Genomic DNA, 27220 nt, shown 5'->3' on the forward strand with positions numbered 1-27220 from the left:
TACAGTAAGTGCCTTTTGCTCCAAACGACCGATTTGCTTTGATGCAATGACTAACGCCTTGGTCACACAACCACTTCCATCACAACTAACCGTGCATTCATGTCTTTTCTGGTGTGCCATTTGCCATTTATGTCGTGTTGTTTTTTGAAATGTGAAACTGTAGATGTTTACAAGATCCAGATAATTCAATGTGTCGTGCATATCAAACAAAACAATCATGTGGTTTCTTTACTTGCTAAAAGTAGAAAATCTTATTGCAGTGGAATTATTTGGGAAGTTTGCTTGTTAGTGTCAAGAAGTGACAGATTGGAATGGATATGGTGACTGTTCACGCCGGGAAAAACAACATAAAAATATCTTCTTCTTTTTCTCCTTTTAGCATAAAAACATTTTACTATGTAAGTAAAATACAATTAAAAAAAACACCATGTTTTTGATATGAACTGGAATGCCCGGAAACTTTTATAAGCATTAAAATCTTTTTTATTCCCAGATCCATTCAGGAATATTCAAGGAATTCTCGTTTTATTGAAATGACATGAATGAAGTTTTGGTTGCAGAACATATTTCATACAAGCTAACCTTATGTGGGTAATATAAGCAATGAAATGTTTAGGTATTTGTTTTGATTTTGAGAGATTACCGAAGCTTTCTTCAGCAGGAAGCCAACTGATAAACCTCCTTTATCCCAAAGGACCCCACACACCAAGGGTTTGTTTTCTTTTTCTTTGTTTTTTGTGCAGTGCTTTTAGGAGTTCTGCATCGCGTTCTATTGTGGTGTGAAATAAAGAAAATTACTCACAGACCAGATGCTATTTATCCCTATCATAGAGACCATCAAAATCATGACAAAGTCTGAGAATATCACACAATGGCACTTTTGGACAAATTACTTATATTAGCAAATATTTTATGCAAGAACAACACCTGCTCCTTGTTTTTCTTGTTCACTCTTGGTCAGCACTCAAAAACACAGAAACAGACTTGGTCCAAGAATATGACATCAAGTCTAAACTGTCGACTTGTAACAACCTCTGAAAAATGTTCTAGAAACAGTATTTGTGTAATGATTTTGATCCTGACAGAGACCTCAGCCGGATACACTGATGTGTGCTAACATGTGTTTTTCCCACTGGCTTCTTTGTCAGTAATAGTCTCTGACTGATCCATAAAACTGTGTAACGTAGATACCGATTCATCCAACTAGTAAAAACCTGTAACCTGAGCTGAGTCTCTGTCTTACCCCATCCAACCTTTATATCATGACTCTTCGTCCCATCCTTATTATTTTCTGTTCACTGAGCCAATTATACTCTCTCCGATCAAATGAGGAACAGAGTTGGGCATGAAGTCATGCAGTTATCTTACTTACTAATTGTTGAAACACTTATAAATTTAAAGAGAACGACCAGTGAAACACAAGAGGTTGCAGATTAGTGCTGATCTATAAACCTGTAATTGCTTTTTAATATTTAATTTTAATTTATTTTATTTAATAGGGACAATGCAGGTTTACATGTGATCACATTCACTCATTACAAACAAGCCAATGTGACTGATGTTCTGCATACAGAGATTATAGCTATTGCTAGTTTCCATCTCCTGTCCCTAGTTAGGCTTTTAGTAAAAGAAAACGAAAGAAAGGAGAAAAAGAATACAAAAATACATTAAATTTTCAACATGCAAAGCTATATCCTATTTACAATTCTCAGCTTGCAAGAGAGCACCCTATTAGCGGTTACAGGTGATTAAAAACCTATACTTTACACATTCTCAATGTATGGTTGCTTTTATCCCAATCAACTTACAAGCAAAGAGCAGTGCTTAGGTTAAGTATAATAAACCCTGGCAGAAGCATTCATATATAAATCTATTTAAAGAAGAAGTAGAGGATTAACAGATAAAGAAGTGCATAAATAAGTTCCAGTTATGGCATTTTTGCCCTAATTTTGCTCAAGGCATCTCATCATTAGTTAAAGAAATATGAAAATTCTTTAATGCCACTTACAGTAATGTGTGCCTGATGTAACGGCATCCCAAAACCAGCACAGTCATTCTGCTGAAAGCATAAACCTGTTGGGTGAGGAAGTGAGACATACTGTATACATGCATACATACATAGGCGTGCAGAGCTGTGGATACTGGTGCCAGGTCCTTTCAATCAGAATTTAATGTGGTGTGAAGGAAGTTGAGCATGGCTAATATGACTGATCATCTGCAAATACAGTAGGCTGAGTCATAAGAAGTCCAACTATTACTGGAAGGATTACAGAGTCCATATGCTTCTCATCTCCTCTCTTCTGTTCTCTTTCATTATTGTCTGGTTCTCGGTCAGCAGCTGACCTGAAGGACTGAATCAGCTGACATCCCGGATCAGTTGACAGTTTGCCAGTTCTTTGTTAAAGTAACTCATCCGTTGCAGATGCTGTCCCCTCCGCAGCTTTGGAAAACCAATGGACCAGCCAAACCAAAAAAGCGGGCCCTTTTCAGCCTGACAGCTACCTTCCACATTAGAGTTCCCTTCTTGGTTCTCAAGTTGCAGTTCTGACAAGCACTGACAGCCCTCTTGCCACAGCTCCAACTAACTTTTATTGGAGGTTCTGAATGTGGCTTGCTTTGATTGCATGTCTACCGAACTAAAAGAAAAACACACAAAAAATGAGGAGGTGGGAAATAAAGACCTCACAGCCAAGGTCCTGGAGCAAGTTCACTGCTCATTTCACGAGTGAAGTGAGATAGTTCTGCAGGTTTGATCATCCATCTACTTGAAAACGTTAGCGCCAACATTTGGCCTACGGTGTTGTGGTTCACATGCACTCTCTATGAACAATGATATTACAATAGGAATCTACTGTACATCCCAAACACACAGAAAAAGACAAAAGAGTCACCTGACAGGATCAAACACTTGCACCGGTCACTCTTCATGCATCAGATGTTTGCTCTGCATTGCTCAGATGACGTTCTGTTTGACGTCCACAAATGGAGCCACTTTAAAGTGGACTAGAAACAGCACTGACAGACGGACGCTGAAAACTGTTAGAGGCTTTTAAAAGACTGTTTTATTAAAGGTATTGTGACATCATTTTTAACATGCTTTTAACACTATTAAAAGTCTTGGCCAACATCCCTCAAATGTGTCTAAAAGAGTGTAACAATAAAAACTTCACTCTAGTACTCCATTCCTGGCTTTTTATTGCAGTGTTTTTTTGCCCCGTGAAAAACGCTTCCTTTTCCCCCTTTCCTGTCAATCATTGCTCCGCTCCTCCTCCAAACCTCCTCCAACCAACCATACGCTCACAGCGGCGTCGGAGAGTTAAGCCGGGAGCGACAGGCGAAGCATGCACGGAAAAGCAGGAGGGCGAACCACAGCAAACAATCATAAAAATAAAGGCATGCAAGCAGCAGTCCAGTCAGTGGCCGCGGGTCTTCTTAGCAGTTTTCCTCCGCTGATGAGAACAGAAGAGGCTCTAAACAGCTCCGTGTTAAGCCTGATTTATGGTTCCGCGTTAAATCGACGCAGAGCCTACGCCGTAGGGTTCAGCGTACGGTGCGCGTCGCCGCGTAACCCTACACCGTAGGCTCTGCGTCGGTGTAACGCGGAACCATAAATCAGCCTTTATGGTGCACTGGAGAGGAGAGGAGGCAGGGAGCTGGGTGGAGGGGGCAGTGATTTAGCGGGTCCATACGTAACGACCCGCCACCAAACCAGATGAGCCGTTTTTGCACAGTTATGCGGAAAATCCCAGAAAGCACACAATACACTGAATGTTAAAAGTTCGTTGTTTTTTGGGTGTAATTGATGTCAAGACACCCAACAAAACACAAAAAATCAAGAAAAATGTGTTTTTCATGTCACAATACCTTTAAATGATCTGATTGGATTTAAATGTTGAAAGAACTACTACTACTCTTGTTTTTAAACTATCACATTGTTTTGTCATCAATTTACGTGATTGGATAAGTGACACAGATCACTGAATTTATTACTTCAACAATGAAAACCTAGACTCCACAAGAAAACTTGTCTAACAGTTCATCTCGAAGCCATAAACCATAAACCATCTTCAACAATATAAGCATGCTCTTAGCACTTAGCCCACCTACTACTCCCATGTCATACACTCCAACCCCAAGACTCTTTTCTCTACAATCAACAAACTCCTCAAACCCTGTGACAACACCGCCAACACATTCACTGCTGACAAATGCAACAACTTTCTCTCTCGTCTTCAGATGAAAATTGACACCATTTTGGCAACTTTGCCCCATCCTGCACCCCTTCGACCTCCCATCCCGACCTACCCCATGTTAACACCCAGCCACTTCTTCCTTCTCTCTGGTATCCCCAACTGAACTGACCACCTTCAGATCAGGCATGAGAACCTCCACTTGTGTCTTAGATCCCATCCTATCCAGTTTGGTGAAGGATTGTCTCACAGCCCTCCTCATCAACCTAATCATCAACTTCTCCCTCACTTCTGGTTCCATTCCCCACTCACTCAAACTGGCTGCCATTAGTCCAATACTCAAAAAACCCAGCCTTAAAGGGAAAGTTCTGTTTTTTACAACCTGGACCTTATTTCTGGCATTTTTTATGGTTGTATACTCACCCAGAGGTGTTTGGTGTCATTTGGAGTCCTTCGGAAGATATTAGGAGTTTTTTGCAAGCCGCTTCTCCATATAACGGTAGTGAACGGGGGCACCGCCGGACACAGACGATGCAGCGTCTAAATAACACATGATTGCCGCGAAACTCTTCATTTCTTTTATGAATCACTAGATCTGCTTCCAGGACCTGTTGTCTTCATCTGGGGTTGTCTGTGTAACAAATAAATCCGTTGTAAACAAGACCTCTGAACTCATGACGTCATCTCTGTGCGCGCACTCTGTCATCCGTTCAGTGAGCTCTTCAGCCGTATACTCTGGCTCAAAACGGTAAGGACGTCCATTATATTCAAAGTCGTCGTCCACAACCTCAGAATTTGACAAATATTCAGACATGTTTCAAATAACTAACAGTAAACTAACAGTAGTGAACTCCAGCTGTACACAGAGCTGTGTCTGGGATGCACGCACAGAGATGACGTCATGAGTTCAGAGGTCTTGTTTACAAACTGATTTATTTAATACACAGACAACCCCAGATGAAGACAACAGGTCCTGGAAGCAGATCTAGTGATTCATAAAAGAAATGAAGAGTTTTGCAGCAATCATGTGTTATTTAGACGCTGCATCGTCTGTGTCCCGCGGTGCCCCCGTTCACTACCGTTATATGGAGAAGCGGCTCGCAAAAAACTCCTAATATCTTCCGAAGGACTCCAAATGACACCAAACACCTCTGGGTGAGTATACAACCATAAAAAATGCCAGAAATAAGGTCCAGGTTGTAAAAAACAGAACTTTCCCTTTAACCCTGATTACATGAACAACTTCCATCTCCAATAAAATTACATTATGCTATTTACTCATTTGTCAAACTAGCATCAAACCACAGCATTTGTATGGGGTTAAGCTCAGGGCTCTAACTGGGCTGTTATAAAATGAGGATTTTCTTCTGCTGATGCCATCGTGTTCTGGATTTATTTCCATGCTTGAGCATTTTTCCTGCCACATCACCCAACTTTTCCTTAGCTTCAGCTGCCGGACAGACATGTTTCCAGTAGCATAAAGGATTGCCAGGGTGATCTTTTGTAGACATCAGGTGCATAGCAGGTTGCTTTTTATTTTTTATGTAGACCAAACAAATGTCTTTACCAGCTGCAGTAATGTCTTCAAACGTTGTTATTTGTGAATTCTTCTTTGCTTTGAGTATCCCCCATTGTCTCTTTGGCCGCGTTCAGACTGCAGGCAAATCTGATTCATATCTGATTTGCTTCTCATATCCGATTTTCAGGGCTGACTGTCCACACTGTTTTTAGAAAGTGTCCAAGTCGCATCTGGCTCTGTTCAGACTGGGCCACATCATTGACTGATCTGACGGGTTGCCGTAGCAACGACGTCGGAGCAGAGGAACTCATCTTGGCTTGACACCCTCTTTCAGGAAGATTAGTCACATTACTAAACTGTCTCCATTTATAGATTGCACTGTATTCATTCTATAAATTACGTTTTTAATCAATAACTTCTGTATTCTGGTTCATAAAAATGTACTAACTGTGGACTGATGGATGCTTAAACACTTTTAGACCACCCTTTATCCCATTCCAACCTCATCCAAATGAACTCATAATCATATCTCTACATATAGTGTAGGGATATATATATATATACATAGTGTATACACTACTATACATGATCAAAAGATGTCCTTTTTGCAGGACATGGCTTGCAGGAGATGTTTATTGTGTTTCCTATGAACAGCAAGCCTAAAATGTTTGGAGTGTCTTTTATCAAACAAATTAGTTCTAAACTGCCAGACTCATTTTATTGCATGGACTACAGGTGCGCAAATGTACTCCAGGTGTGCAAACTATTGACTCCCATTACCTCTTGTTTAAGTAATTAGTTTTTGGGTTCGCCTACTTTTTCCTGAAGTTCTGTGAATGCTTAATGAGCATCTTCAATAATGATACAAAAACACACAAACAAATTGTAGTTGTTTGAAGTGGAAGAGTTGAAGATCAGATCGCATTTTGGGACAAACAAATAGAAAAACCCATTCAGTCCAAAAGGATACTTCCTTTTTTCATGTTGCTGATGGTCTAAAATATGTATATATGTAATTGAACACAGAGGTAAAAAGAATGGTGGAGCAGCATGTGTTGTGTGCGGGCTGATGGAGATGAAGAACAGGTGGGTGTAGTTGCTAACAGATGCTGATCTCTTAATCTTGCACAACACATATAATGATCGTCATAAACACGTGCAAACGCAGTCTCTTTTTGGTTCTTTAATTACGTTCTGTCGACAGCATGGATGAATTAACGTGATATACAGCAACTTGAGAAGGCTACACCCCCATATTTCCTGTTTCTCCCCCGGTTTTCTCCTTTTTTTCCAAAGTTTTTGCATTGTAGTCTGTAATTTAAAATGATCTGGTTGGGGGAATTTGCAACACAAATTAGCCCAAATTAGTGATAAGAAACTAAAAGGAAATGTTTCTTATCTAAAAAAAAAAAAGAAAAGAAGAACCTGAAAAGCTGTTCATACCCACCCACCTTTGCTTTCAACCCCCAAATTAAAAATCAGTTGCTTCAACTGATCTTGAAAAGTCTTGAAAATCTTGAAGATCTGGAAAATTGTTTTGATTAACTCCAGTTGTATGCTACGTTTCTCCAAGATACCTGTACGGAGAAGACAGGGCTTGGTTGGATCCCGAAGGGCAATACAACTTTGATTAATCTTGATGATACTTGAAAGCTTTTACGACTAAAAATACTAAAATACTATCAACTTTGCATTTTTAAAGTGTGTCCTAATTCTGGTCGGGTCCTGACTGGTTTCATTGGCTTTATTGCAACCTCTAGCCTTATAGGAAAGCTAGAGGTCACAAGCTTAGCCTGAGCAACAGCCTTCAACAAAGATAACGCTGGATCCTACTATAAGAATGCAGAAGTGATGACAGGGTGCAGGTTTCTTCCATTTGTAACACGGAACATGGATGAGACAGGCGTCACCGCTGTGCACATCCCAAACAGAGTGGTTGCCAGGCGAGGATACGAGTAAGTCAGTTCAGTGACCTGCTGAGAGAGGATCTCTCATCACCCTCGCTTGTGCCGTCAAAGCCACCGGGAACAGTATTACACCATAGTTCATTTGTCAAAGTGAAAGTTTTACTTTCCTCCATAGACCACCAGACTGCTGTTCCATGTTTGACTGCTCTTTCTGCTATTTATTTCAACAATGAAGATCTGCAGCCATTTCCTAAGACTAGGCAGAGGGAGTGTGTTTGCTGTCAGGAGAAAGAGAAAGACTCCCTTCCTGACAGACACATTTTTCAGGAATTCACCAAAAGGCATCTGGGAAACTCCTCAAGTATGCAGAAGAAGCAGTCTGATCAGGAGACACAAGGTGAGCCTGAAATGCTGTGCGTGACGTACATTTCTTATCACCTTAAAAACACCATCTCCTCAGTGAAGCATGGTGGTAGCAGCATCATGTTGGGGGGGGGGGTCATCAGGAGAATCTGAGAAATTTGTAAGATTTATGGAATGATGGATGGTGTTAAATACCGGAACAGTCGTGGTAAAAAGTCTTCCTGTGAATTGAGAGGGAGATGCATGCATGGCCCTGAATGTACTGCTGAAACAACATTGGCGGGATGTAATGGGAAACATTTAAATGTCATGAAGTGGGGTAAGAGTTCCGACCTCAGCCAGACTGGGAAAGTGGTGCGAGTGAAAGATTGCTCTACACCAGCAGAACCCTTCAAGCTTGAAGCTACAGCATTTCTGCTTTAAGGAACGGACAGAAATTGCAGTGACTATATACACAAAGGAAAAGCAGTAGTTCTTTCCCTCTTTATTTTCTTTTTAAACACATTTCTTGATTGTGGAGAAGTACTTTGGCTGTAGGTGCATGATGTTTTCCCCCCCCCCCCAGTAATTCAATTCAGTGATTTTGACTCGTGTTCAGGAAATGTATGAAAAAAAGGAAAATAAAAGATTCATTTGATATGTAGAGGCAGACTGTCAATCTTTTGAAACTTTTAGAGTTGGGAGATGATGTAACAATTATTCTCAGACTTTTGCTGGGGAGAATTAATTGTCATCTGGTTTCTGCCTGCCTAAAAATCAGAGGGTTATATACTCAAAGTCTAGACTAGAGCAAACCTGAATTTCACTTTATTAACAGTTGCATTGAAAAATATGTTTGACTGCTTCTGTTTGTACCTTTTTGTGGCCCCTGACATAACAGGCAGCGCTACTTTCAGTGAAAGACTTTGTAAATGTGTGATGTCTTGATACCAGTCTGATCAAACCGACTGTCCACTCAGATGTTTAGGTCTGTCATAAATAACTGTCTCCACTAGGGGGAGCTTTCAAGGGCTCTTGACAGAGCTGTATTGGTCCAGATGACAACCAAATTACCAAAAACATGCATGTGCACATAAAGTGTGTTGGTTATACCACCTTTTTATTACTACCTTTTTCTATATAATCTCGTATTGAAACTGATACAACCTTGTCGAATAAAACTCTCAATGAATCAGTTTAAAAGTGAATGTCTGGCTGCTCTGGATCTGCAGAAGGCATCTTACCAACAGTTTACCGGCCTATTTTTTTTATCAATCTGTAAACGAAAGTGACCGTAAAAAAGTAAGCTGTTAAATCTTTCCTCGTATAAACAAGTATTTTCACATTTACTCAAACACCTGACAACGTCTGTATGTGTTGGTTTGTCCGCACTGAACCAGAATTCTGTTCATACGTGGGTAGATCGGGCATAACTTCTGATAGAAATACCACAAAGCACAATTTAAACATTGAGTGTAATCCAATTTTTTTTTTAAATGGGTTAAAAACATTTTGAACAGAACTAATTATTAGGGGATATAAGATTAATGTATAATAAAAAATAAGCTATGCTGTCCCATTTGCCGAGATCTGTAGTGAAAAGGTGTGACACCTTTCCCCAGACCTCCCAGCGGTATTATTGCGGGTTTTCTCATGCTAATGCCGGCAGTTTGTAAGGCATTAAGGACGAAGACTTGATAATCTGACCACGGGATCTCCGCTGGCACCCTTGATGGCCCTCGGGCCTCCAGCAGGGCCACACAGGGATGTTCGGTCTGATCAAAATATACCTCAAACATTGTTCCAGTTCATAGTCTCGTAAAAATGTAAACTCCACACTTTTCAGTTTATTGATGCACAAGGTAGATGTTTAATCAGATTACTGCGGAGCGCCTCAGTGCATGAGGGAGGAGATTACGTGTGTGTGTGTGTGTGTGTGTGTGTGTGTGTGTGTGTGTGTGTGTGTGTGTGTGTGTGTGTGTGTGTGTGTGCGCAGGGGCGAAAATCCCGGGGGGGACAGGGGGGACAAGTCCCCCCCATTAGTAAAGTGTAAAATCTCATTACACTTAAAAGAAGAGTCATCACCAGAAAAATAACTTGTTATTTGACAATTTTCACCTGTTTCAAGTCAATTTTCACTTGAAATAAGTAGAAAAATCTGCCAGTGGGACAAGATTTATCTTCTTATTACAAGCAAAAAAAATCTTGTTCCACTGGCAGATTTTTCTACTTATTTTAAGTGAAAATCTACTTGAAACCGGTGAAAATTGTTGTTTTTTTTCCAGTGATGAGTCTTGTTTTAAGTGTAATGAGATTTTTTTTTTAACTAAAAATGAGACATTTTAACTAGAAATAAGACAAATATTCTTGTTAAGATTTTGGGTTTTTGCAGTGTATTATGTCAGATGTGCTGTATTATTGCCACCTTCCACCTAATACCATTGTTTTGTATTGCTCTAAGAAAGCTCTTCTGCCTGTTTGCGAGATAGAGATGAAAATGTCAAAATGCTGTATTAAAGGAAGGCTAAAACTTTTATTCCTTGTCCCCCCCTGGATTTATTCTCTAAAATGTTACTGTTTATTGTCCCCCCCCAACTATGAAACGGGATTTTCGCCCCTGTGTGTGTGTGTGTGTGTGTGTGTGTGTGTGTGTGTGTGTGTGTGTGTGTGTGTGTGTGTGTGTGTGTGTGTGTGTGTGTGTGTGTGTGTGTGTGTGGAGGGGGGTGCAGGTAGCAGCGCAGCCCTCACACACTAACACACACATGCGTGAAGGGACGCAGAACTGGCAGTCGGACAGTCGGAGCAGAGAGTGGAGAAGTCTGGGGTTCAAACTTTTTACTCCGACCTGGTTCACAGTCGCGGCTCAAAGCGACCTTCTCGCTTTTATTTCCTTTTCTTTCTCTTGGTGCTGACGCGGCACGGACCTGTTGGATCAATTTGCGCAACTTTTTTTTAGGACTCTCGGACACTAGTCCTCGGTGAAAGCCGCGTGAAGAGGCAGTAAGGAGGAAAAGGGGGATCGGAGGAAGCGAGGGGATGATGTGACCCGGTGAAAACCCCCCAGCGACCACATCTCCCTCTCTGGAGGCTCCAGTCAACATGACCCTGTCCGGCGGTTTTGCCGGATACATGTCAGCTCATTTTACGTGACCGCATGGAGCCGATGCTGTGGTAAAGTGGACCTGCCATCCACGCTTTCTGGGAAGTGCTGGTCACAAACGGACTCGGGCTGCCCGTGCGCAGCGCGGAGAGAGCGGCGATGCGGGGCACCGCGGGCGCATTCATCCAGTCCTGCCTCCTGATGCTGGTCCGAGCAGACCAGTGGAGGCTAAAGGACCCCGGCAACTGCGAGCTAAACAGAAAAGTAAGTGCTTTTGAAACTACATTCTGTGCTGGTTATTGTGTTGCTTAAGATTCCTCAACAGGTTCCACTCGTGCACCATCTCATAGCTTTGCATTCGGGAATTCATCTCAGAGTGCAGTAAATTAACATATATTCATAATGTTTTGTGCATGAATCAGTTTTATTTTTCCTTTCACCTATTTAACCGCCCCCCCCCCTCTCCCTCCCAAAAAATAAAAAATAAAATAAACAAAATAATTGGCCACAAAGATTTTCATCAATAATAATTCACAAGTGGAACTGCTGTGTCAACATTTTTTGTGCATCGGAAAGTATTCAAAACACAGTGCAACTGGTTATTCATCAGTTTCTTTTTCTTTCGAACTTGTCAAACCTTTCAGGGTGGGTGATCAAGCAGGAATTTAAGGGCAAAACAATTGTTGGTAGCAGCCAGTAGTCTGAAAGCCACTGATGTGTGTTGTTTGTTTGGCACTTGGGTTCTAAGTGGCCTGTTAATAAGTCATTATCAGTCTGTTAGCAGTCTAACAAACAGTCTCCTACAGACAAAGACATAGTTGGTGTCAGCCAGAGCCAGCATTGGTTGTAAAGTAACTGTAAAATTACCCCCTGCCTCTCTTTTACATGCCTTTCTGTGTTTTTGATGCTGTGTTAGTGCTGAAGTCAATACATTGGGTAAAATAACATTAATTATCAATAATTGTTGATTCCAGCTTCTTAAGTGCAAAGATTTCCAGTATCTCTTTGTTTTTTGTCTTTTTTAAACTGAATATTTCAGTTTTAAGACTGGACAAAATAATAATAATAAAAACAAAATGTCACTTCATGGCCCAGCTTTTGAATAGTAACCCAACCAAATCCAACCATCATAAAAAAAGTATTAATTAATTAATTAATTAATTAATTAATTATTATTGAACAAAAGTGTTTTGTCTTCCCCATTTCAGCAAGCTGAATTAAACTCCTTCCTGTGGACGATCAAACGGGATCCCCCGTCATATTTCTATGGAACAATCCATGTTCCATACACCCGCGTTTGGGATTTCATCCCTGAAAATTCCAAGCAGGCCTTCCAGGAAAGCAACATTGTGTACTTTGAGCTGGACTTAACAGACCCTTACACTATCTCAGCCCTGACCAGCTGCCAGTTGCTTCCTCAAGGTGAGAACCTGCAAGACGTCCTACCTAGAGACATCTACAGGAGACTTAAAAGACACCTTGAGTATGTCAAACTCATGATGCCCTTATGGATGACTCCGGATCAGAGGGGGAAAGGGCTCTATGCAGACTATCTCTTTAATGCCATCGCTGGCAACTGGGAGAGGAAGCGACCCGTTTGGGTGATGTTAATGGTGAACTCGTTAACCGAGGCTGACATCAAAACACGAGGGGTGCCAGTGCTGGACCTGTACCTGGCCCAGGAGGCAGAGAGGATGAGGAAAAGGACGGGGGCTGTTGAGAAGGTAGAGGAACAGTGTCATCCACTCAATGGACTCAACTTCTCTCAGGTGAGTTTGAAACTGTTGGAGTTTAGGTTTGAGATTAATGTGTTTCGAATCTAGATTGTCTCAGCAGTGTTTGTATTTCCTGATATTTTTCATAAAAGCAAATTAGAAACCAGAATAATGGTTCTCTATGGGAATAAATCCATGTCTTAATTCACAGCTGAATCAAAGAAGGCTTAAAATATTGAAACGCAGAGCCGAAGGGCTGTGCTTTGCAGACATGGACACATTAAAGACAGAAAAACCCATAATTGTCATTGAATGTGGATAAGAAATAATTTACCGAAAACTGACCAATGACAATCTGACATTGCTTTTGGAATTGTGGGTAAACTGAGTCATTAAAAAAGTAATAATGATGAAACTGACCTCAAGAAATAAGTTGGTACCCCCCGAAAAGACAAAAAATTATTTTACCATGGTATCCTGTATTTAACAACACAAATGTCTTACAGTCACTCTGACTCTACTGTTTGGTATCATGGTATTTGCCATACTGAACATGGACCAGAGAAAGCAAAGGAGAGACTTGTCTGAGGAGATCAGAAAGAAAATTGTAGGCAAGAATGATAAAGATGAAAGCTAAAAGACCATCTCCAAGCAACTTGATGTTCAGTTGCAATTTGGAAAAGATGCCCTTTAAACCTGAGACAGATGGAGCAGTTTGCTCATGAGGAGTGGACCAAAATACCTGTCTGCAGGTACGGAGGTCTCAATGAGAGTTACAGAAATCACGTGGTTGCAGTAATTTCCTCGAAAGGTGTAGCAAAATATTAACTTGTGGGTACCAATTCATTTGGTATCCCTGCAAGGCTCCCGGGCTGGATTGTGTCTCCCCCTCCACCCTGAGACTGTGTGGATGAGCTGACTCCAGTCTTTGTGGACATTTTTAACATCTCCCTGATGGGGAGTTAGAGTTAGTTAGGAGTCATGTCCTGTGCCAGCCTGCTTCAAATCCTCCACCCTCATTCCCATCACCAAAAAGCCATGGATCACTGGACGTAATAACTACAGGTCTGTGGCGCTGCCATCTGTAGTGATAAAGTCATTTGAGCGCCTGTCCCTCTCCCACCTCAATATCATAACTGTCCCCATCCTGGACCTCCTGCAATTTGCCTGCAGAGCCAACAGGTCTATCGATGATGCTGTCGACCTGGCCCTTCACTCAGCATCTGGACTACAGCATCTGGACTCTACCTAAACCTATGTCAGGATCTTGTTTGTGGACATCAGCTCTGCGTCCAATACAAAACCTGCCAGCTCTGCTTCAAGACAAGCTCTCTCAGCTCAACATGCCCGACTCCATCTGCAGGTGGTTCAGCGACTTCCTGACAGACGAGTCCACCTACAGGAGGGAGTTGGATCTGGTACAGCTGCAACAACCTGGAGCTCAACACCCAGAAGAGACACGCCCCTTTCTCCCCCATCACTGTGAACTTCCTGGGCACCACCATCACCCAGGACCGCAAATGGGAGTCGACCATCAGTGCCCTCATCAGAAAGCCCTGCTGAGGTAGTGGAGGAAAGTCAAACTGCCGACTGAAATGATGGTGCATTTCTATACATTCATCTTCAAGTCCATACTCACCTCTTCCATCACCACGTGGTACACCGATGACACCGCCAGGGACAGACACAGACTGCACACTGCTAAGTGTCCAGAAACTACTTACCAGAACCTCCCTCCACAAGAACAGCTTCTTCCCCTCAGCCATGAGACTCATGAACAATATTGATGAAGGACAGCCATTCTATGCATCTCTAGGCATCTGCTACTTATATATTGTACTGGTATATATATTTAGTCTAATTGAGTCTATTTATTTTACTATATCTTAATCCTGCTTACCCTCCAAATTATTTTTCATTTTATTTTATTCCCATTTTATTTTAATTGTTTTTTAATTTTTTCCATTATTAGGGCCAGAGCACTTAACGCTGGATTATGGTTCTGCAACAAATCAACGCCGATTTGTTGCGCTGCTTCGCGCACCCCACACCACATGCCGCGCCGTGCCTGACGCACACCTCCCAAAAATTGTAACTACGCGTCAAGAGGTCGCAGACCAACGCAGACCGAGAGGACTGTGATTGGTTCGCTTGGTAGCAACGCATTTCTGGTTCAGCGCTCTTTTCCTCGTGTGTGTGTGATTTTTTTTGTCCGAAGGGTTCACAACGGCGTCACGGCAACGGCGTGTGCTCTGCGTTGGTGTTGCGCAGAACCATAATCCAGGCGTTACAGTGCCAAGGCCCTATTGTATCTGTAGGAGACATCGTTTTTATTTTCCTCATTTTTATTTTTCTTCCGACGAAATGAGGGCCTTTTTGCCCCCCTAAACGTTCCCCAAAAGTCACCAAATTTTGCACGCAAGCCAGGCCTGGCGAAAAATGTGATATTTAATGGTTTGCCTTAATGGGCGTGGTAAAATGGCTCAGCAGCGCCCTCTAGAAAACTTCGTGCCTCAAGCCCCACAATGAGGTTTGACGTACATGCACGAAATCGGTACACACCTGTATCATGTCGCAACTTAAAGAAAAGTCTCTTGGCGCCATGGCCGAAACCGAACAGGAAGTCGGCCATTTTGAATTTAACGTGTAATTTTGGCGAAATTTATACCATTTCTTCGGCCGCTTCTTCGCCCGAACCGTAACGTGCACCCAGGTGTGTTATGCATCAAAATGTGCGTCTCGATCCTGCGACAATGCGCATTACTTTTCTCAGTCAAAAGCGTTACCGTGGCGACACAAGACGCCAAAAAGCGCGCCCCCCTTCATCTGATTGGTCCATATTTAATAGTTCCTACTTTCTGCCATAACTTTTGAATGGTTTGACATACAGACTCATGGGTGGTGTCATCGGACATCCTTGACCATAATTGGTGCAAATTAGGCCCGCCCCTTCATCTGATTGGTCGATATTTGATAGTTCCTATTTTCTGCCATAACCTTTGAATGGTTTGACATAAAGAGTTGTGGGTGGTGTCATTGGACTCGGTTTTGAGTCCTTGACCTCTATTGGTGAAAATTGCATGTGCGAGGGCCCGTTCATCGCTGCTTGCAGCTTTAATTTTATGTTGTGTTTGCACCATTACGTCAGAGCAAATTTCCCAGCAGGTTCCTAGTTTCTAGTGAACCTGTGTCGCTGACACTGGCAATCCAGTATTTCTGATTCTGATTACTCAGTGCCAGTTTCATTAGTGTGTGTGTTTTCTAAATGATTCTGGTGGCCTTCTGTTTCAAGGTTTCCACACCAAAACAAGAGATAAGACGGCCATTAATCACATTACTTGAAAGCTTGAACTTGTGTGGCTGAATCTCAGACCAATGGGGTTTTGAAATGAATTGTGAAATACAGTGTAAAAATATATTTGTCAAACTTCCAAAATACAGATACACCTTTCAAAGTTAAAGTTTCAAGGTTTCAAAGTGTTTTTTTCCTTTTCAAAGCTTGTTTTTAAACCTTGAGCACAAACTAATAACAGGGCTAAACCTGAAACTGAACAAATGTAGGTGAAAAACAACAACAGTAGAAAAAGGTTTGACACTAAAATTGTGGGTGAAAATGTCAAATGAAAGCTGTATATTTGACGAATGATATATATATAATTCAGATATTTAACTTTCAAACACTGAATTTCAATGTCTCAAGCCTTCTTTGTTCCAGTTTTGAATTGTTGCATGAGTTTAATCTCAGAGTAGGAGGGCTACAATTGGGATTCAGAAAGATGTTAAAACCTAACAAGGAGGTCCCTACTTTCTGGAAAGAGCATAATCATTGATTTGAATGCTGTAACATTATAACATTAATTAGCATAATCCTTTTTGAGACAATAAAGTTTAGATTTTACAGAAAACTTTTACGTTGCTATAGTTTCATAGTAAGCCCAGTCCCTGACAAACATAAATCCACATTAATTTGCAGTGTAAAATTAGGAGACCATGTTGTTTGCTTCTTCACGTATTGCACAGCAAGCATCGTAGTGAGGTGTTGATCCCAGTAAACAGATAAGGAAATGGGAAGACGGTGTGTCACACAATAAAGTTTCCTTTACATTTCACTTGAGGTTATTAGACCAATAGTTACGGTTTCATGAGCGGGGGCCCGTGGTAGACCCGCCAGATGGGAACCTCTAATAGGGCCCACCCCGCCCTGAGCCGCTTCAGCTGCCCTGTGTCCACTTCACTGTAGTGCCACACAAAAACCATTGCCTGAACAAATAACACTGCTGACCACGAGGTGGCGGTAATGCACATTTGTTTCTGTTTGCAAATGCAAAATGTTTGTTTTTTTAAACAAGCACTGCAGCGGTAGCTATTGAGATTAAATAAACCCCCCCCCGCTAGACCTTTACATTGGTATAATATGCCAACAAGCCAAAAACATCTAAAATTATTTTGTTCACGTGATTTATGTTAGTGTAATAGGGCTGTAGGCAGAGCTGTGTACCACGGCAGGAACATTTTTTGCCCCTGCAAAGGCTACTGAAGGCCTCTTTTGCAGGTATTTTTCTGGTAATGGAGACATGCATAAACAATACCCCACTCAATGGAAACAATCTATTGTTTCCCCTTCAAGATCACTAGGAATGGCATCCTGTGATCCTACTATTAACCTCAGTCTAATTTAAATTTAGTCTAACGCACATGGACTTGGAGAGTGCAACTCTTGTTACCAAGCTTTATTTCATGGCTTGTATTAAATCAGATATAATTTAACCACAGTATTTTGAATATTTTGTTTTTTGTTCTGTGCTCTTTGCTTTGGTGCACAAGTAATATGTATCTTTTATCACTACATTGCAACGATAACCCCTCTAGAAAGAAGCCTAGTATCCCCACATTTCATCAAAATTGTCTTATTTTAAGCAAAAATGTTTGAAAATTTTTTTGACTAGACTTTTTACAATCAGCAAAGTAGTCTAAAATAGTCCTTTATTTTCTTGAGAGAAGGCTTATTTTTTATTCTTATATATTTACCTATTTACAATATTTTTCTTTTTATAAATAGTTTTTTTGCACTGTAAAACCCTCTTTGGATGTGTTAGATAGATAACATGTCCAACCATAAAAGTAGGTAAACATAAGCTCAAGTGAATAGCAAGCCATGCTTTATTAAAGTGTGTTACATGTTGTTGATTTAACCATGAAATAAGCTAAAATCTAACCTTTTGGAATTGAGTTTAACAACATCACTTGATGTAATGATCAGCAGCAGAAATGCAGAAAAGTCAGCCTTTTGCTGGAGCTTTGAGGTGTTGGTTATATCAGTGGCAAAAAGGAAAGATATCAGCAGTCATCTTAGAGAAACAATTGTAGGTACCCATCCATTTGGGAAGAGCTATGAGATTATTTCCAGACACTTTTGGGCCCTTCTTTCCACAGTGGGAAAGATTATTCACAAGTAGAATCATTCAAGATAGTTGCCAGTCTTCTCAAGAGTGGAAGTTCCAGCAGGTTCACTCCCAAATTCAGATGCAATGTACTGTGAAATTGCAAATAATTCAAGGGCCTCATTTCAGGGGGTACATGCTCAGTTAGATAGATAGAAAGTTCATGCCAGCACTATGAAAGAAATACTGCAAAAGTATGGCTTGTTTAGAAGAATCGCCATAAAAAGACAGATGATAGAGAGTGATAGGTTTAATGTTTATCACAGTATATTTGTGATATTTGTAAGTTCTATATACATATTGGAAATTCTGCCTTTTTTTCAGGTATACAGCATCTTATTTTAGATGATCTCAGACAACAGTTGACCAACCATTCAGAGACGGCTGTCTTAATATAGCTTGGAGGAAAATTCTAACATTTCCAGAATATTACGTAAAATGCATATGGAATAGATGAAGGTAAACATGAAAGGAAATGTTTCGAATTCAAACAAAAAAGAAAAGGCTTGTCAAGTTTAGTATGCAGAAACCTTAATCTGTCCTAGCTATGAAGAGCAGAGCATAGAAATAAATATTGGCAGTATTACAACACAATCAGGGCAGCCTGCATTAAGTTTACAGAAGTAGATGAAGTTGGACACACCTACTTTTTCAAGGCTTCGTTAATGGCGCTTTTCCACTAGTACCTACTCGCGACTTGACTTGTCTCGCCTTCACTCGCCTCGTCCTCGTTTGTTTTTAAACACCCAGATGAGAAGTGGGCGGGTTGGAGCGAAGCTGCTGTGAAGTATTTGATTGTGTGATCTAAACGGAGAAGACTACACTAAAGATGTAGAACATGGAGGAGATGATATATGTGCTGCTGAGTCTGTGACTTGTGTTCGATATCAAGTTAAAAAATGAGAGTGAAAGAAGCTTCAAGCGGCGACGCTTTTTTAAAAACTTTTGTTTGTGTCGGCGCTGCTGAGAAATCAGCTGGGAGCTGCGAGTGACCAAGCGCCTGGTAGATCTGGTCGTTCCTTATCGCCCGTCTAGATCCCTTTTTAATTCTCTCGTCAGCCACCAGGTTTATGAACATCTGCACCTCAGAGTTGGATCACCAAACAGACTTTTGCGCTGCCATTGCCTGTCGAATAAAATGAAAAGCCGTGAGCCGCTCTTGCGCTGAAATCCCGCTTCCTGATTCAAACGTCTGACGGCCCCGCCCCCCGACCAATCGGTGGCTTGTATTGTGATGACGTCAGATCCAGGGCCGACTCAGCACGCTCAGAACCTCGGCAGAATAGATACAGAAAAAGTATCTACTTGGCCAGCCCCGACCCGCCTCGGCCCGTAGTGGAAAAGCGCAAGACGGGGGTGTGGCGAGTAGAGGCGCGCTGAGTAGGTACTAGTGGAAAAGCGCCATTAGTGTCACAGTATTTATTTTCACCAAGGGTTTCATAGTTTGATTGATTAACAATGGTAGAAAGTAAGAACCCTACGTTAAAGTGTTCTCTCGCAAATTCTAAAGATTTTCAACCAGGTTAAGGTTTAGACTCTTTCGAGGCCAAACCATGTCAGAAATTATGCCTTTCACTCCGTGAACCACTTTTACTTTTTAATTTAGCCAATTTAATTAATTTCATCGCCATCTTTGAATATGGCATTGTTATCAAGCTATCGGTTCAGTATATTTCGATAGTCAGCTGGCCACATTTTTGGGCATGTAGCATTGCTGAGCCCAGACTTGACCAACTGAAGCAAACACAAATGATAATACATCCCCCACAAGTTTAGAGCTGTGCATGATGGATGAGGCCAGTCTTTATGCTGCCTGGAAAGTCCTTTTTTTTTTTTTAGCCTCATTGATAAGTGGTTAAATATACAAAGCCTTTTGCTTCCAGTATTTCCAGTTCTCTTCATATGCCATGTGTGACAATGGTTCCTCTTTTACTATCAAGAATTGCTTTTCTTTTATCAGATTTTGACAAAAATTTTAATTATTTCAAAATTACGATCATTCTCCATTTTTTCCCCAACCAAATTTCTTCCTCAAAGGTGATGCCTCTCGAGTTTTGATAGTGTGTTGAAAAGTTTTCAACACTATATAAGAAGTTTCAAAAATTTCCTGAGTTGTTTTGTCTGGAACAGAGAAACATCTTTAACCTTAATGTGATTTTGCACGTTGCATCTTCTGCTCTACCCAGCTGGCCTTCGGAGGGATGGTCCCCCCTTATGAGCCAGGTCCTGCTCAAGGTTCCTTCGCTCCTAAAGGGGAGTTTTTCCTTGCCGCTTTTTGGCTTAAGATTTTTCTCTCATTAGGGGAGTTTTTACCTGCCATTGTGTATGTAATAATTGCTCGGGGGCCATGTTCTGGGTCTCTGGAAAGCGCTTAGAGACAACTTCTGTTGTAATAGACGCTTTATAAATAAAGTTTAATTGAATTGAATTATCCTGTATGTTTGTGTAAATAATTAGGAGGTTTTCACTGCACTAGTTGGGGTTAAATCATTGGACACCACAAAACAAACTAATCAGAGCACACCTTCTCAAATAGGAGGCTCGTACCTACGTGTTTAGTTTAAATGAGGCGGTCACTTTATTTGGCTTTGTAGTGTGCGTCTGCTTTTTGTAAAAAAATATGTACAAATTCAGATTATGCATTTTTTGTGTGTAATGGGCCACTTTACTTCTTATTTTCCCACTACTAAGTCAAGTGTAGAAAGTTGTGCTGTTATTAATCAGCTGTACGAACATTCAGTCGCTTGCTTCTGCATTTTTAAAGAAAAATGTATCCAAATGACCCAAGTCTGAAATTACCAGAAAAATGAACCTTGTTCCTCAAACAGGTTCACGTAAGAGGCCTTGTCTACCTGTGTGTCTGTTTCTCTGTGCCCTTCGGTGACATTGTGAGTATTACAAACATGTCTCGGGGGCTGAAGTCACTATGAAATCATGTTGCATATTATTGAGGAATTTCAGTTGATGTTGGTCGGTAGTTAAGGGGGGGATTACCCTTACTCCCAGAACCTTATAGTGGTGTTGTTTTAAAGCAGGACATGTTGGAACCTCAGCAAATTGCCCAATGGCACTTTTATTAGGATGCTCAGGACGAGGAACGACATTGCTCACCCTTTACCAACCCTGGAAGGGCCTACGCTGAGCTCAAGTCTCCTCCTTTACTTGAGGAGTTTTTCTGGCCGGACGTAGCACGCGGAAGGATCACGTTATTCCAACCAGATCCTCCAGATCCTCCCCACCCCATCAGTGTATAGCATTAGCTACCCAAGGGAACACAGGGAGAACATACAAACTCCACACAGAAAGGCCCTTTCGCCAACCCCACCCAGGGTGTGGGTGCTGAACGTGTACTCAGAGCCCACAGCGTCCCCGGTGAGAATTGAACCCAGGACATTCTAGCTGTGAGATGGCTGCACTACCAGCCATCTCACTGTGAATTATAGTTATTTTTGTCACAGGTTTGCAAAGACAAGAAAAAAGGAGAATTCCACTTTCCTCAGATGTAAGAATTTCCTGTATATAACCAAAGTAAAATACCCCAACAACATTCAAGAGTTTGTGCCTTATAAACCATCAAATACCTCTGCTTTGCAATTGTTGGAAGCTGTTCAACAAAGGCGTTGTACAATGTCCAAGCAAAGCTCTACAGCAGACATGAAGAAGATATCAATGAGAATTAAAGCTGCAAGCAACGATGAACGGGCCCTCGCACTCACGGCCACCGCCCCCCATAAGCATATCAGAAATGACACCACCCACGACTTCCTATGTTAAACCATTCAAAAGTTATAGCCGGAAATAGGGACAACCAATCAAAAGAAGAGGCGGGGCTAATTTGCACCAATTATGGTCAAGGACTCAATACCGAGTCCCATGACACCACCCACGACTCTTTATGTCAAACCTTTCCAAAGTTATGGCAGAGAAAAGTATTCTAGGGGGCGCTGTTGAGCCGTTAGGCCACGCCCATTCATGCAAACCATGAAATATCAAATTTATCACCAGGCCTGGCTTGCATGCAAAATTTGGTGACTTTTGGAGAACTATCAAATATGGACCAATCAGATGAAGGGGGGGCGCGCTTTTTGCCGTCTAGCGTCGCCACGGTAACACTTTTGAAAGAGAAAAGTAATGCGCCTAGTCGCAGGGTGGAGACGCACATTTTGATGTATAACACACCTGGGTGCACGTTACGGTTTGGGCCGTATTAATTGCCAAGGAATGGCATAAATTTCGCCAAAATGACACGATTAATTCAAAATGGCCGACTTCCTGTTCGGTTTCGGCCATGGCGCCAAGAGACCTTTCTTTAAGTTGTGACATGATACAGGTGTGTTACCGATTTTCGTGCATGTACGTCAAACCGTATTGTGGGGCTTGAGGCACAAAGTTTTCCGGGGGGCGCTGTTGAGCCATTTTGCAACGCCCATTAATGCAAACCATTAAATATCACATTTCTGGCCAGGCCTGACTTGCGTGCCAAATTTGGTGACTTTTTGGGCACGTTTAGGGGGGCAAAAAGGCCCTCCTTGCGTCAGAAGAAAAAAAAAGAAAGAAAAAACATTCCTACAGATACAATAGGGCCTTCGCACTGAAGGTGCTCGGGCCCTAATGAATGAGCTTCATCGCACTCATTTATGCAGGAAAATCACATTCTGAGGAGGGACAAAGTCTGTTTCTCTGTGCTGTTCATTTTAAATGTTCTAGACTTTGATTGGAGATTGTAGTTTGAATGACTTCTGTTTGGTTTACTTTAGTGATTACTACCATGTTTTTTTTCAGTCCTGGCTTCTTATTGGCATCAGTCTTTCTTTCCCAATACTTTTTTTATTAATTTTGTTGTTTAGACAAGTATAGTCGTTGTCTCTGTTAGAAAAAGAGTGTGAGTGGCTTTTATTAGCCTTTTTAACAGATCAGTAAATATAGTAAAGACTCCATGGTCTTGATTTTCATTGAATTAAGCCCTTAAAGACTCCATAAAGCACAACAGTGAACTCTGCTGTCCCACACGCAACCCCTGTCCTGACACTGCACTAAATCAGCAGTGTCAACAGCTTGGCACTCCATCATTTTCACGCTCAGTTTAAATCTTATCACCAGCAGCTCGACAGACACCTTCCCCCTGCCGTCTTAATTTTGCAGCAAAAGTTGAAAAGGCCAATTCCATTCAAAGCCTTTTAGCTCAACTCAACTGTAAGATGTCCAGATAGAACGTGATGAGTGAGAGACACGCTTGGTGAAACAGGGCCATTGCCTGTATCGCCATTCTTGACTGAAAAAGATGTTTAATCAAGCTACAAATAGAAAGGCACATTTGTGCTTTGCAATAGTCTGGGTAATGTTTTCACTGGCCATTTGCATCTGGCATGAAACAGATCTTGGAGGATATGAAAATATTTGATGTACTGAAGCAGTAAAAAGTTCACTGCTCATGCTTGTTAAGGTCAAACCTGGAATGAAATCCTGTTTGCTTGCTTACCCCCAGCAGCTCAGATGGTAACTTGCTAATTCAGAACATTTCTAGTAAGAGGTACCGGTAAACTGGACATTCATCAAAGGATTGGCGTAAACTGTTCAGCTGGCTGGATGGTTGCACTATTAACAAGGCCTTTATTTCTGGTTTCCACACTGGAAAGTCATAGCAACCTTTCTGGAATCGTATGGAAACATGTCAGCCACACTGTCTTCTGATATCTAGTTCTCACGGTTTGAAATTTGCAAATAATGTCAGACAGCTCTGGTTTACCCCCCATTTCACTGAATCTTTTGTTAATTTACCATGAATATCATTTTTTGGTGATTCATTTTAACATGCCTCAAAATTGCCATCCAAGTCATAGTCAGTCTCAGACTTGAATGAAGGCATCTGGACTTGCTTTTCTTGGACCCGTGTCTTAATGATGTCCAGTTTCCTTTATTCAAGCCTTTGAAAAAGACATATTCAGTGCCTGGTTTTGTGAAGATTTCTTTAGCTGCTTAACGTCTGCATAACGTAATAGGTTTAAGAAAATGGTTAGCATTCTTTCCCCCAACAAGCAATGTGTTCATTTTCCGAGTTTGCCTGTCAATAAAATTAAAGCCTTTTTGGCTCATTATTATCAAACCACAATGAATTATATTTACTTTTGTCAGATCTCTAATCTGGCTAAGCATGACTGCTCTTATTCTTGCACGGCGCCCCTCGTCCTTTGAAGAGCGGGCACAGCCTTGCCCATTACACTAAGTGAGCTTTTCAAGGACAACAATAGTCGCATGAAGGCTGGCTTTCCCTGTCACCATTGTTGGAAACCAACGGGACATTCCACACCTCAGTGGAATAGAACTGCTAATGAAAGTGTTGTTTCTTTCCTCCTATCACTGGGAGTAATGGTGCATGGAGATGTGATGAATGCAGGTCTCAGTGTACGTTCATGAGAGCAGAGAAGGAATGTTTGACGCCCATTTAGTTCATTCATGACCAGGAGAACAAGGAGAGTTGAGATGGAGACTGAGATCAGTAGAGCAACCATTATGAAAGGAAGCAGTGACTCCATCTCCATTAAAGGTATCATGATGGTACCTCTCTTTGACAACCTTGAAACCCAGATATTGTTTGTTATTTGTTTATTTTTGTTATTAACTTGAACTGACAGTCTAAAGGGATCTGGAGCTGCAGGGTGATACAATGCAGGGTCTCATGAAATCCAAACAAAACCAACATTTACATGAGAGAAATAGCAAAGTTGTCAGATTCTGAATAATGTTGTTTTCTCTTTTTATGGAGCAGTTCAGTTCATGAACTTTTACTTCTCCTCTTTCTTTGGTCTCTTTAATGTAGCTCTACTTTGGCCTCAAACATGAGAGCACTATTTCACTTTTTTTTTCCAACACAATTTTTGGCTGATGTGACACCTAACATCAGGATCAGGATCAAGAACACTGTTGATTTTTGACCCAGTTACGATAACTTCCTGTCTCTAATTAAGTCACAGACTGATATGTATTTTGTAACCAATGTTGTTATTTATTTTGTTTTATTTAAAAAAAAGATATTAATGAGTTTAGTTGTAGGACTCACAGTGCAAGGGCTGTTTTCACTCACAACAAACGGTAACGCTTTTGACTGAGAAAAGTAATGTGTGTTGTCGCAGGATCGAGACGCACATTTTGATGTATAATACACCTGTGTGCATGTTGCGGTTCGTGCAAAGAAGCGGCAAAGAAATGGCATAAATTGCACCAAAATTACACGATTCATTCAAAATGGCTGACTTCCTGTTCGGTTTCGGCCATGGCGCCAAGAGACTTTTCTTTAAGTTGCGACATGATACAGGTGTGTACCGATTTTTGTGCATGTACGTCAAACCGTATTGTGGGGCTTGAGGCGCAAGGTTTTCTAGTGGGCGCTGTTGAGCCATTAGGCCACGCCCATAAATGCAAACCATTAAATATCACATTTCTGCCTGGCTTGCGTGCAAAATTTGGTGACTTTTGAGGCACGTTTAGGGGGGCAAAAAGGCCCTCATTTCGTCAGAAGAAAAATAAAAACAACGAGAACGAGAACTCCTACAGATACAATAGGGCCTTCGCACTGTAAGTGCTCGGGCCCTAAAAATGATTGCTTCCTAGAAACCTGGGAAGGATTATAAGGACATTTTCAAACAATTTAAAGATTTTTCACGACCAGTGATGGGCAGAAACGCGTTAGAAGTAACGCGTTACTGTAATCCGATTACTTTTTTCAAGTAACAAGTAAAGTAAGGGATTACAATTGCAAAAACAGTAATTAGATTACCCTTACTTTTCTGAAAGTAACTGCGTTACTAAATGCAGTATTTGTTTTGTGAAAATATCTCATGACTATCCACCTTATTCCTACGCCCCATGAGGCTTTGCGCGAATTGTGGGAGCTCCTTCCGGTGCTGCCAGAACCGCGTTTGTTTACATGCTGAGTGAACGCATTAACCCTCTTTCTCCGAGCGTTGGGGATATAAAACATGTGGAAACACCACCTGTCACAGCTCAAACGGGACAATATCATCTTACCGCTGCCTCCTGCTGTTGAGGGATGGGAGGACGACCTGAAGAAGTGAAGAAATGCTTAGAAGATGAGAAGTATCTCATTCTTCCCAATGGGCAAAGTGGATACTCCTCCAGGTGGGTAAATATTGTTACTTATCAGTACTCGAGATGAGAAATAAAAACGGTCCAAATCATCCCCCCTTTCCATCCCTTATGTCATTTCATTAATGAATGTGGTTTTACTGCTATTTCAACATTTAGAGTCATCACCAGAAAAATAACATTTGACAATTTTCACCTGAAATAAGTAGAAAAATCTGCCAGTGGGACAAGATTTAGCAATAACATCTTGTTCCACTGGCAGATTTTTTTTTTACTTATTTAAAGTGAAAATCTACTTGAAACAGGTGAAAATTGTTGTTTTTTCCAGTGATGAGTCTTGTTTTAAGTGTAATGAGATTTTTTTTTTACTAAAATGAGACATTTTAACTAGAAATAAGACAAATATTCTTGTTAAGATTGTGAGTTTTTGCAGTGATCCATTTTACTTATCCTGTGAAGGACAGAGTCATATTGATAAGTTCAGAAAAGTGTTTTTTATTGTTGCGTTTTGATGTATTTGATATAAGCCCAGTGGATATTTAAAGCTTACAGAAGGCTGCATTTAACTGCTGCTATGTCATTCCTGCAGTATTTCTGGTGTTTTGGTCACTGCTATTATTTGTAATATATTATATTATTTGTAATCAGCACAAATTATCTGTCCCCATATGATAAAATCCACCATCCCCCCCTGGTTTTTTTTTTTACAACTCGAGTACTGCTTATAATCTATGAACTAATGTGACAGGTAGGCTACTTGTGAACCTTCATTAAGACAAACTGCAAGCTTCTTTTATATTTATTCTTTCAGGTCCAGCTGGCAGTGATGTTCCTGGGGCTGCAGGGCTGCAAGCTGCTTATCTGGACACCAACTGAGCACCTGGAGTTACAAATTTCATTTGA

At 41.2% G+C, this 27220-nt stretch overlaps 1 protein-coding gene across 1 annotated transcript in view; it reads left to right on the forward strand.

The window, feature by feature from the left end:
- The first annotated feature begins 10723 nt into the window (after positions 1-10723).
- trabd2a (TraB domain containing 2A) overlaps positions 10724-27220 on the forward strand; it is a 112330-nt gene continuing 95833 nt past the window's right edge. The window contains exons 1-2 of the mRNA XM_061734336.1: positions 10724-11322; positions 12267-12827. Of these exons, the coding sequence (XP_061590320.1) occupies positions 11218-11322; positions 12267-12827 (666 nt within the window). The 5' untranslated portion in view covers positions 10724-11217. The remainder of the gene's footprint in view (positions 11323-12266; positions 12828-27220) is intronic.

Source organism: Cololabis saira, chromosome 11, assembly GCF_033807715.1.
Source record: "Cololabis saira isolate AMF1-May2022 chromosome 11, fColSai1.1, whole genome shotgun sequence".
NCBI classification, from domain to species: domain Eukaryota; kingdom Metazoa; phylum Chordata; class Actinopteri; order Beloniformes; family Belonidae; genus Cololabis; species Cololabis saira.